The 13,217-nt window shown below is 41.3% G+C and overlaps 1 protein-coding gene across 10 annotated transcripts in view; it reads right to left on the bottom strand.

Annotated features, from left to right (window-relative positions):
* LOC137102546 (neurexin-3b) overlaps positions 1 to 12,899 on the bottom strand; it is a 268,103-nt gene extending 255,204 nt beyond the window's left edge. For 7 of the 10 annotated variants that reach the window (XM_067482173.1, XM_067482179.1, XM_067482176.1 and 4 more), the window contains exons 1-4: positions 12,638 to 12,895; positions 6,519 to 7,642; positions 1,634 to 1,651; positions 1,229 to 1,255 (exon numbers count right to left, since the gene is read on the bottom strand). In XM_067482173.1, coding sequence (XP_067338274.1) covers positions 1,229 to 1,255; positions 1,634 to 1,651; positions 6,519 to 7,215 — 742 coding nt within the window. In that variant the 5' untranslated portion in view covers positions 7,216 to 7,642; positions 12,638 to 12,895. Of the gene's footprint in view, positions 1 to 1,228; positions 1,256 to 1,633; positions 1,652 to 6,518; positions 7,643 to 12,637 lie in introns of all 10 variants that reach the window. The other 3 variants (XR_010911241.1, XR_010911242.1, XM_067482174.1) reach the window with 2 other exon arrangements.
* Between the last annotated feature and the right edge of the window lie 318 nt (positions 12,900 to 13,217).

Here is a 13,217-nt window from a genome sequence, read left to right as displayed (position 1 = left end):
GCATTACTAGACTAAGGTCATAACACAATGAGGCAAAGCGAATTGCATTTTCCTGTGTTCTTGATATAAGTGCTGCTGGAAGCTGGGTGACTACCTCAGGGTTGTGGCCAATTTTATTTGAGGTAAAATGAAAAAAGGAGAGGAAAGCTCTCTTTGCCTTGCTTGTAATTTGGAGGAGGGGGGAAAAAGCTCTGCAAACAGAAAAAAAAAACAAGGTTTACAACATAGCTACAATAATCCTCTCAATTTTGGAGCCTCCGATTATCTCAGCTGTCAACACAGGTCAGCACTGTGGAGAGGGTTTACACATAGTGAAGTTCAAAGCTGACTTCTAAACAATTGGAAAGAAATTAATGTTCACAGGCCACAGTAATACAGTGATATTGGACAAATCTAAAAAAGATTATACATACATTAACTTCAGGTGCCAACATTTTTAGTCTCATTACATCTGACCAAAAATTAAAACATTCAGATAGTAGAAGTTATTTTGTCAACTGCAGTTTATTAAAGTCAAAACATGAGTATCAGATTTTAAGCGGATCTGGAAAAGAAGAATCTAAATAAGTTCTAAATAAAGATGAAATTTTAATAAAAACTAAAACTGATAAAAATTGTTTTATAATTTTTTTTTAATATAAACATTCAAGTCTTCAAGGTTAAAGACAAAATTCTGACTTCCGTGTGGTTTGTTAAATTCATTTGGACAACTAAAACTTGTAGCATCCCTTCTCTATGTCCCATATACCTCATCTTCTTCCTCTAAGCTCTCCCCACATTCTAATGACATCCAAACCCACCCTCCTGCGTTACTGTTTTTTTTTTTTTATCAATCCCCCAACGGCTCCTTTCTCTACAACATCGCTGCAAAGGTCGAGCGAGAACAGTGGAGTGTGTCACTGCATGTTAGCAGCGGAACTAAGAACAATACACAGTTATGTAATACACAGAAACCTTGGTGAACCAAGGGTGAGGAGACACAGTATAATAGAGAGAGAGAGATGAAGGTGAGCTGAGGAACATGCCATGTTGCCATGCATCTCTCCCAACCAACACAGACACAAACCCTCCCACTTCTGTGCAACAATGGCAGCATTGCAACACACAAATGCACAGAGACAAGATGAGGCACACAGTGCAGAGTAACGCCCCATGACCAAGCCAGGCGGTGAGTAAACACACTCACACGCACACAAACAAAAGGTCTAAAAAGAAAAGAAGAGAGTACCTTGCTCTGCCTTCAGGTGTGCGAGGCCTTGAAGAGAAAATTCAAACAGACAGGAACAGAGAGAAAATTTGAGAACAATAGCACACCAATACTATATTTGTATTGTCATTATGCATGCTTTGCATGATGGCAAACCATGGCTAGCACACTAAAAGAAAAGCTTTCCCCAGTGCATTCGAAAGCTTTCTCTTGAAACAGACAAATGATTAATAAAGAGAGCAGCACAGTATGCGAATGTAAAGTAGCTCTGCAGGTTATTTACTGAATAAATGTCAATTATCAATGATATAATTGGTTTACTGTCTTGCCTTCTAAAAGTGACTGCATTATTTTATTTAAAAAGTGATTATACAACTTGATGAAATGAACTGTTGCTAACTATGAGCCGTCCATCTTGACACTCACCTGGTTTTCTCTGGACTGCTATGGAATTGTCAGAAGAAAGGAGAAAAAGACAGAAAAGTCCCGCATTAGCAACACACAACAGTTGCTTTTGCATGTGCACCTAACATGCAAAACATACCACACTTCTAAGCATTTCCTGCCATGTAAGGAACAAAGAGCTGCCCCTTGACATGCCTGAAAAAAAAAAATCTTCAGTTTAAATCCCTGTGGAAAGAAAACATTACATTTCATCTGTCTCGTCCTTTTAGGGAAACAGATTGACATTACACCTTCTGCAAACAACTCTTTCACATTTCGAATATTGTTACAGTAGCATAATATTCTGCATCTTGTATCACACAGAGTGCCTCCAACACATATAAAGAGACATAAATCCTCCCCCTGAGGATTTATGGTGTTGTGAGGTTTGTGGATATCAAGGCGCTCGTTGTCAGACCCATATCATTCTCCTCCACCTCCCTTTTTTGGACTTTTCGCACACCCAATGTTTTCTTCATTGCTGACCCAAATTCAACACAAACCCTTGTGGTGTTTCAGGGTAATGCTCACAGTGGGACCCCTGTATGGCACAGCAAAAATAACAAATCAGCCATGCATTAGGCTTCATCCCTTACAGCGCATCCATACCAGGACCTCAGCCATGGGTGACAATTCCTTGGTAATAAATATGGCAACGTCACATGTTGAACTCATCCTCTACCAATCTACTTATTTAATTTCAAACCTGGTGTTTGCAGCCTAAAATTAATAAGGAGATTTTTTAAAGAGAGCCTGGGAGAGCATTAGGTTGACAAATAAAAAATTAAACAAATCTTAATTAGCACAAACTAAATTAAACATGTTAAGTGTCGACTCTAATGCACAATATCAGATATTAATTTGACTTCCTTGATCTCTGCCCAGGCTCCACAGAGGCAGTCTGGCCTGTTTCCAACCACTGGATAAAACAGAGGATTTTGATGGTTTATTTTTTTTCTCCCTGACTGCATTATATCCTTGTTAAATGTTAAATTTAACAATCTCAACACAAGACAGAAATATAATTTGAGGGTACACATAGGGAGACATATTCTAGTGAAGGAGCTGGAAAAGACAAGGTGTGACTTTCCCTTGTCTCCTTTAGGGAGTCCAAAATGGCTGCTGATTCTCCTCCCATACAAAAAAGAATGACATTGGCAGACGAACAAGAAGGACAAAAATAGTGGCCAGCTGATGGACAGTAACTGGGAAACTCCTAAATGTGCCTGCCTGACTGAGCAGGCATATGTGTTTTTTTCTGACAGTGAAAATGCCATTGCTCACTACGGGTGCAAATACTGTGTGCCAATGTTTTTGTGGTAAGCACTCAGTTTGCCATGTAGATAAAACCCTTTCTCTTGATGCGACAGCATCCAGAACAAGCCAATGTGCTATAGAGGACATGCGGTCTGCGTGTAATCCCCTGCTCTATTTTACCAGCAGCTTCACCACTCAAATCCAAACATAATTTTCAGCTTTGGCACTAGACACAAACGCCCTCTGCACTAGAATCAGGCAAGTCCCTGCACCATTTTACCCCTTTTTCCCCCTGACCTACTTTTCATAGTAAGATTATTGTAACTGTCATTTTTTCCATGTCTGTTTATTAATCCCCAAAGCTAAGCCTGAAGGCACAATTTCAGCACTCGCTGAGCAGTTTGCTTGCCCTAGCCTTCAATTACAAGCCTTCCATCAAGCAAGTGAATATTTTTTAAGCAAAAGAGGTCCTAAACTGTTCATTACAAATGCAGGATGTGGGATTCCAACAGGAAATGGGCAAATCTTTTACATATTCATTAACAAAATATTGTAGCTCTTAATAACCTTGACCTTATGCAAACCTCATTGTTTCTCAAAAAAAAACTTTGGCTTTTCAAAAGCCTTCTTAATGTCACCCGATTAATTTAACTGAACACAATGAGGGACAATATCAGGATCATTATCATAAAATATATTGATATTTGCGGAACTAATAACGGGAGCAGAATAAAGCTGATATAAAAGACTCTTAAAAAAGTACTTTAAGAGTTATCAACACAGCACAAGATAAAGGTCCAAAGCTACAGCGGTTTGATTTGCCTGCCATAGTTGACATGTGTGGAGAGCAAGTAGTGAATGGTGTCTAATTTCAGCTCATTGCCCTGACACAGTTAGTCACACTGATACATCCTGATGCACATGGGAGGGGAGACTGAACATGTGTTTTATGGTCATCTGTTTATGGTGCTAAGCTGGTAAGAGCTGCAGGAGACTACGGACTGTCTCATGATTCTCACTGTGCTGAAAAAATAAAGAATTTTCAACAGGTCAGGGTAGCCCAGCTATTCCACAAAGCAAGAAATGCAGACCCAAAAGTGGGCAAAGAGTTTGGGGATATGAATGTTTTTAGTTCAAGTGGCACAAACACACTATACTCTACTTGCCGATCCCGTTTTTCTTCTCACATGTTAAATCGTATTTCCCTTCTAGGCCAGTGGGCTAGCAGGCTACCATTAGGAGCACGGCTGGCAAAATGCTTCCAAGGCCCAGTCCACTCAGTCAGTCAGCCATCTGCCCATTTTAACGAGTAGCTCCGGGGCCTTGTTGATCCATGTCTATGTGTGTGTTTGCATGCACGGCTGGAAATATAAATGTGTTTGAGTGTGTGCATGCGAGGCTTATAATGCAACCTGATAATGTAAGATGTAAATATTCACAGGTTTGACAGATTGCTCTCAACACTCATTAATGTACAACATAATCAACAGTCTGCCGACAAAAGCAGGGGTGCTGAGCAGTTTACATCTAACTGCAAACCAGTAGTGAAAGTTCAATTACTTTGAGTATCTCCCCAAAACTTTGCTCGAGAGTCGCTTAACTGCAAGTACCTATTTTGGCACTTGTGAACATGTGGACATGCACTAGTTTGCTGACAGACAGTTTAAATTGACGGTGGCGTTTGTGGAGGCATTTTCCGGGCAAATTAGCCATCTCTGTTCTCATTATCTTCCTAATTATGGTTCCCAGTCTCTGTGGCATAATCATCAGCCACATCAGTTAATGGGAAGGCAGAAAAGAGCAGCAGTCAGATCAGCCGGGAAGCAAACATGACTACCCTCCCTGCCTTGCTCTTTTATCGCCTTAAATCAGAAGAAAATAGAGACTAGGTGTGGGAACAGATGTGTGTGTGTGTGTGTGTGTAAGGAAAGATGGACAGAAACAAAGTTAGCAGGGGGTGGTTTGTGTCCAACAGCTGACCTCCTGGGACTAATTGGGGTACAACAAGCCTGTGTGGATTTCACTCGTCACACTTGTTTTGCCCTGTGGCTGAGAATGGACCGTCTCATTCCCTGTCCAAGCTGTCTGACTGAGGTGCAAACACACTCTTAAAACCTTGCTTGTTTTAACACGACAATGTCATAGCTCCCTTGTCAGTTCTCAGACAAACTGACCACCTCCTCCTTCTGCATCAACTGTTCGACAGAGGCAATGAGCAAATGGGATAAGGCGAAATGGAGGCATATCCAGACTGTCTGCTTGACTGCTCTGCAACCAGCACATCACAGGCTGTCAAAAATGCTGCATGGAATGCTAAAAATGTTACTTTCAAATGCATGTACCAGTGATAAATTGTAACATTTTAAGTGAACTTAGCTTGCCATCATTGCTGTACCATTTATTGAGCATTCCCCTGATTGATATTTGTTCAAATTAAGTCATCCCAAGAAACTGGGTCTGTGATGGAGGAAATTTGACATGGGTCTGTACACACACAAACTTAAAATCCATTTACATGAAGAAAGTGTGTAAGAATATAGTGAAACAGGGTATTCTGGGGACTACAGGTCTACTTGTCTGATGTAGGGGGGTGCAACACCTACAAGGTTACAAGTTTTTAAAGATGCAGGTAAAGATGCAGGTTTTATCATTACCATTAGCAGAACAGATAGCAGCAGGGCCATAAAAAGTTAAAGTAGTTCAAAGTAAGACACAAAGAAAAAATATTTCTTAGGATTTTCTTTAGTGGGAGGCCAGAACCACTAGACAATTTTAAAAGTGGAACATTTGAGTGTATAAATAAGAATTAGAAGGAAAAAATGTTTGCATATGCTTATATTTTTAAATGTGTGGTGAAAGAAAAAGAATCTCATTACACTCCCCAAAACAGAGATAACCTTGGTACAGAAGCAGAGGAAAAATAGAAATTGTTTCTCATCATCATGTGTACCTTCAGGTCCCTGCACCACCTTGCAAGAGCTGAATACATTTAATGGAGAAAACAGAACTGAGTGTTTAGTTTTATTCATAACAGCTAATATCATATCCACCATCAAAACTAATAAGGTGAAAGTAGAATAAATGCTGAACACATCACCTCCAAATCAACTCTCATGTGAAATATGAAGTTCTAAAAGACGCTGCAGCCTCCTCTTATGTCCTGTGTGAATTGCATTGACATTTACAAACACATGGGAGCATAGCTGCTTGCGCTTCATATAAATTAAACTGTTGCGAAAATGCTACTTTGCAATCAATGCACATTTTTCAAGGCATTTCATAAATGAAGTTTGGGGTGGTACAAATCACATTAGGTGCAGCGGGAATAGCAACACAGTTAGGGAAATTGAATCTAATTTCAGCAATCTGTATTGAGATTTATAGCGTAGCATAATGCATAATGCAGTTTATAGCTATACACTATGAGATGATTTTAACAATATGTCTGGTGCAAAAAGCAAAGGGTTAATATCACAGTTTTTTTTGCAGTTTACCTGGAGTCAGATAGCAAACCTGCTGTCGGCTTGGTTCTAAATTTGTAAGGAATCTCTCTGAATTTTTACACAGATTTTAATTAATATTCATCACTTGACACAAAAAGCACTCTTACCTTCAGTGCAGTATCGACCTACATATCCAGTTTTGGAGCAGTCACAGTAGGTTTCTCCATCTGCTAGTGAGCAGATCCCACCATTCTCACAGGGGTTCTCTGTGCAAAGGCCCATCATCTCCAAACGTACTTTCTGACTATTGATAAGTGTGGGCAGCTTACTCCCATAACTGAGATCTGTGATAATTCCACTGAACGGTGGTAGTTCACGGACAGAGGGCAGGGTGATGGCAGACGTACGGATGTCCCCCGGGAGCCCCCCAAGGAAGAGGTCACTGACGATCTGCATGAACTGTCGCTGGGGCCGCACCTCTTCCGTCTTAGTCTGGCCATCTACAGCTAGGCCAGTCTGCAAATTGTGCCTGTTTATGGCTGCAAAGTGCCAGCGGCTGTCGTTGACCATTTTATCAGAGGTGATGGTGGTTTCTGCACAATCGATGCTGATGCGAAGCTGCAGCTTACCCTCAAATACTGTGAGAAGCAGAAAGTCGCAATAACCGCCATCATCAAAGTAAAGCAACAGACCATCCGACTGTGAAGTCTTGAACTGAAATGTCAGGTCACTTCTGGAGCTGGCATCCCAGCGCAGGTAGCGAGCCCACTGACCTTCAGACCCAGTAAACTCCAAGGCTACACTCAGGCCCAGAACAGTACTTAGCAGCAAGAGGACATGCCCAGATAGGCGGTTTTGATTCATTGTTGAGAATAACAGGGTGTATCAGAAAATAGTTAGAACTGGGGACAAATCCTTAATGTGATGATAACATCTGCTTATGGCTGTATTCGAGGATTTATTTGCTGATGCTGTTATTCCTTAATTTTACAGCCAAGCATAAATTGCAAAATCTCTGTTTTTTTTATTTTTGAGGCATATCTTATGTTAACAATTGAGAGAATTTAGTCTTCTCAGCCAAGTTTATGCCAAGATTTATGGAAAAGTATCCAATTTCCACATAAAGTGAGAGGGTCAAAGTGCTAAAAGAATGGAGATCCTTAGTGTGTTTGGTCAATGATTCAGAGCTCCGCCTTGCAATTTTTCTTTAAGGCGACTTCCTGGATTGAAGCACATAACCTTTATTGTTGGTCCAGTTCCATACCCCATGGTTTGATCCCCTGTGGCAGACCTATAACAGAACAGCAGAAAATAAAACAGGTTACTCTAAGCAAAGTTGACATGACATCTGCTAATAAAATATGTGATGTTTTTTTTAATATTTGTCTGTGTGTGTTTCATTTTATTTAAAACAATGTCTGAGGCATTAATTCCGCTGTGCATATGTAACTGTAGTTATGTCAGCTCAAACAATAGAGGAAGTAGAGCAACAATCTTTTTTGTTTTTTGTGGCGACAAATTCAGTAAAACATAAGTGAATGCCAACAGGTAAACAACATTCCCAACCTATGACTTAAGTTCAACGTGAACCGAACACTGAGAATACCACTGACTGCAAGTTTGATTTTCCTCGTAGCCAATTTTTTATTTTTATTTTTTTGTCCTTTCGACTTATCCCGTGAGTTCAGGGTCACCAGAGGATCATTGTCAGCATGTTGATTTGGCACAGTTTTTACGGCTCGTCACCATTAAATACCAATACATACACCACTAAAAACATCAATTAATGGTCTACAAGCATATTATGCAGGGTGGCATATCTACTGATCACCCATTTTATTATACGGTCAAATCAAAAAACTCAAATAGCCTGTTACGATCACCAGTTTCACTTCCTGTTCCAGGCCTTTATTTTGTAGTCCTGACTTCCCACTTCCAGTCCTTGGTCATTACTGTAACTTCATCACAATTAGTCCTGATCATTTTTGCCTGTGTCTCCTTCACTCCATGTTTTGTGCACTAATTTGGCAGATTGCTCCTCTCCACCCATTTCTAACTGTGTTGCCTAAAGATATCAACTTTATTGTGCCTGCTGATCTTCCATAACAGCTTTTAGCTTGTCCCTCCTATTTTATCCTTGGTTGCTATCTGCATCCAAACCCAATGCTCTACCACTGAGCCACCGGGCCCCCTGCCCACACTGGAACATGTTCCACAGGTTGATTTGGCATGTGTTTTTTTGGGTCAGATGCCCTTCCTGCCTCAACCCTACCATTTTTGCCCGGGACCGCAACCAAGGTTGCCCTTGGTGGCTGGGTGGGGCCACAACTGGTGGGGTGGGATTCAAACCCGCTGCCTTCTGCATCCCTGCCTGTTGACCTGCCTGCTCTGTCTAAACCCCTGGTACTGTGAGTTTTGATCTGATTGCATAAATCCCTATTACACTGACTAATACTGTGTACTTGGACTCTGAACTCTGCCTCTGGGCCCCCCTTGGAAATGTTTGCCTCTATTTGCCTTCTGACTTTTTGACAAGTATATTTCTGGAAATTGAGATTTGGGTTGGGGTAAATTCTTTCATGTTTGGATTTGGACCTTGTTAATGTCCTGGATTATTGGATTGTTATTCTGATTTAGTCTGGATGTTTTGGAATAATTCTGTGTGTTTGGGATTTTGGACACTGTGATTAAATTTGGATTCCATGAAAATGAGCTTGTTCCCACTGATGCATCCCAGCTCTTCACCACCCTCTATTATTGGTTGTCCTGCTGTCTTTCTCCCTGTCACTCTTCCCTTTTTGACAAGTTATGTGGAGAACGCCTACACAATCATCCTGGTTATTCCACCCTTCTTCTCCCCTCCTATCTGAGAAACACATACACCTTCCAGGCCCAGCCCTGCAATACCGTGGATGCAAGTAAGCCTCATATTCTCATTAAACTACTTACCTGTAAATCCACTGGAAACTCACCTTTATCTACTCTGTAGATCTGGGCTACTGTGTAGGAAGAATCCCTGCAAGCTCCCTAACAACATTCATCCTAATGCCTGTTTGTCAACTTTATCCCCATTAAATCTTTTATACACTGAGTGATTTATGTCTGGCCATATTTGGGTCCTCGTTATTTGACTAAACCTCACACAGCCTTTTAAATCCTTAATTGGAAACGTAATTTCCAATAGGTAGCAGCACAACACAGCAATTTTGAAAAGAAAAAAGCACAACATCTAGTTGTCTTCTTTTGCTGATTCCATGATGAGTGAAAATCCATTGAGGTGATCCTGAAGATGTGTTTAGCCTCAAACATTCGCCTGCTATCTGTAAGGGCCTGCTGGGATTCTGATAAATATGACTAATTATCTACCGCCACTCTCTCACTCTCTCATTTGCATGTCTTTGGGGGATTACAATCATAAACAGCTATTCAGAAAGATGTTAGTACCACTTCACACTGAATCCCACCACTATTTACATTTTTTAAAGTCTCCTTCAACGAATGCACATTACATTTTTTTCATCGCCAAAACCCAGATGACACTGGTATAGGATATTAACTAGCTCACAAGCCTTTGTTGCTACACCTGTACTCATTCAGTTCTGTTTAAATTTGCTTAGCAGAGCTGGAAATTATTCACATGCCGAAACCCTATATGTGTGTGTACTCTTCCAGTCCTTGCCCTTGCAATTGTTTTGGCAGTGGGCTGCCCACCAGACAAACATACTGTCCAATCATGACAGTAGCACAGAACCATGCAACACAATAGGCCTTTCAACCACCTGCCCTGAATAGTTAATCTCGCTGCTGCAGGCAAGCTATTGAATTCTAGTAACTGATACCTATGCTAATGCACCGTGTGTGCATGCATGTGTATCTCTTTGACAACACTGTGTTATCTTAGTCTTAAAAGTGACTTGGTGAGACAGCAGAGAGGTTAGAAGGCGGTGTATGTCGAAACTCTTTCTGAACACAACTGTCAGTCCAACCCACCGACCATACAGGGATGTGCTGTGTGTGTGTGTGTGTGTGTGTGTGTGTGTGTGTATCCCTTCAACAAGCAAAGCATGATGTGCCCATGAAACCAGAGCTGTCAGTCTTCTATGAAGACTGGACTTGGCCTGAATTCAATTAACATGACTTACTGTGTGTATTGCATAAGGAAGGCATCAGGTGTCCTTGTGAGTCAGTGACGTGACAGAGAGGAGGCTGCTAACAATGCTAACATTTAGTTTACTCTTTAGCTCTGATGTAATAAGCCATTTTACAGTAACGTCCCTAACATTTAAAACCTGAAAATAATATTTTAAACCAGGATATAATTCAAATATTTTTTTTATTTTATTTTTATAGAAAACGTGGCATTTGCAAAACTGACTAACCTAGCTAATGTCCCGCCTGTTGGCTATAGCCTGTAGGCTAAGCTAAATGAGGCTAACGTTAATGTGGTGACAAGTCAAATTCACATGGAATGTTTTAATTTTTCTCACTAGCTTGTTAGGAAGAACGCCCTTCAGCCAACACCACGCCTGAGAACATACTTAGCAGTCCTCTAAGGGCATAAAACACAAATTAAGCAACTATTTCGGTATACTTAAAAAGTACATCTAACTTTTCCCCATTAATTTAAAAAAGTAGGCCACGTTTACCTTGTGGCAGTGGACCCTTAGCATCTCTGTTAGCTAACAGTTACGTTAGCTCTAATGCGTGGAGTACACTGTACAGTACTGTAAGTACTGTACACTATACAGTACTGTAAGTACATGGTGGTAGGATAAGCACATATTTTCCGGCATATACACGTTGAATTATTGAGTAGATCAGGATATGAGATGACCTGCACGGGCTATCGTCAGTGACTGGCCATAAATGATGCATTGAAGAATCCCTCTCCGGTGCTGTAGATTTATTGTCAAGTTTTGTAATGTAGCCTAGACCCCATCACTCAACAGGAGACCCCTCCACCCCCACGCCCACCCACCTCTGTGCTCCTTGTCCATCACAAGCTTCAGCCTGGAGGAACGATTTAATCCGACATCAGTCACTGAAAACTAGGGTAGTCTAGTCTACACTGGGGAGTATGTCCGGACCTGTTAGTTCACCGGTTGGGAAAAGTGGGGTCCAGGGACCACCGGAGGGCCTTTGACGGGGGCACAAAGCGGTCGCCAACAAAAAGCGGTTCGTTTTTGCACCGCCATACTCTGGGCAAAACGAAAATCCGTTTGGAAGTGAATAACGATCACTTGTCAGAACAGCATTCAAATCCAACTCAAATGGTTCCTCGTGACAAATGCATTTCACTCTTAAATCACAGGTTTAACGTTACAAACGCACTGGCAGCACCAGACCACACTATTATAAAAATGAATGGAGCATTTAATTTACTCATTCCCTCTGTCAACCAACGAATATTTTAGAAGAAAAAAAAACTGCACACAAATATAAACTCAGAACGGTTCCTTTATTCCATAATAATAACTGTACTTAAAAAGGTGGTGATGATAAACAGACACAAATTCCTGCAGAAATATTAAATTATAGTGAGATTACTGTGTCTATTCCAAGCCCTGCTGGGTTTGATGAGTGCAATAAACAGCGCTCTTATACAATATTACAGGCGTTTTGATCCGGCAATGCAATATTTGAAAATCTTTTGCCTAAAGTCAAACGCTTAAAACAGCCTAGAAATCCGAGCCGCAGCCCTGCGCCGATGAATAAAACAGCGGGCAACATTTTCCAGCAGCGCTCCAGCTTTCCCTCTGCTTTTCGCACGGTGGCAGTCTGGCTGTTACACATAGGTTTACAAGCCTTTGTTTATCAAATTACTAAGTCAATTCTTAACAGGAGTCGGGTTTTACATTTGCACGAAATAAGCGGTTCCAGCAGTCGCTGCCTTAGTGGTTTGGACTGAGCTCTGACAAAAGCGATTCACGGAGCGGAAACTTTCCGTCTCAACGCGCATCGCTCCTTCGCCACAAATATATTTGTCACAAATTCAACCTCTGACAAGTCAACTTGGTCTCTCGAGACGTGGTTTTCCCCAAAATAACTAGTTCCTCTGTGGTATAACTGGTGGAGGGAGCTTTTAAACTAATCATCTAAGCCATCCCATTGCGCTTACATCCCCATCTCTGCCCAAAACTCACCAGTTCCATAGAAGACTAACTGATAATGTAAATTCTTGCGGAGAAACTTCAGAATTCATCCATCTAACCACATTCACGGTACATCTAATGCAGGAGAGACCGGATAAATAAACACGAATAGCCCAGTTTTAATCTGCTCCTACCTTTTCGTGCAGAGAGATGATCCCAGACGGATAAAGCCTTATGTATAAATTATAAGCAAATTATAATAATCCACATCAAAATTCCATCCAGAAACCGTAATATTTTTAATCATAGCCTGCCTGGGGCGGTGAGTGCTGATGATGGTGATGAGGAGGTCATTAGAAGTGAGGCGCGGTGAAGAGGAAGGCAGCGGTCCTCCTTCCCCCGGCTCAGTGAACGCGCATCTCTCAGCTCGGCTAACTCAGCGCAACTGATGATGGGCCTGAGGATTTCTCCCACACTGGCGCTCTGACCCGCCTTCAAATGCAGCACTGCACAGTGGGGGGGAAATCATTCTATTTGGAGAGAAAACGGGGGAAATAGCCCCTCAGGACAAATTACCAATAATGAATACTCCTTATTGCCTATACATAAGCAGAGCTTTGTATGTTGTTTGCGCTTAATTCTTGAGTAGCACCTACATGACATGTAAGATCACATGTTCACTGACTTCCTAACTATGGCAGGGACATAGATTTTTGTTTTTGCACAGCACAGCAATAAATCTCTTTTGTCTTTTTTTTTTACTTCTGGTTAATC

Source organism: Channa argus, chromosome 17, assembly GCF_033026475.1.
Source record: "Channa argus isolate prfri chromosome 17, Channa argus male v1.0, whole genome shotgun sequence".
Classification (NCBI taxonomy): domain Eukaryota; kingdom Metazoa; phylum Chordata; class Actinopteri; order Anabantiformes; family Channidae; genus Channa; species Channa argus.
The sequence above is the reverse complement of the archived record's forward strand: the minus strand, read 5'-3'. Positions and strand labels throughout refer to the sequence as shown.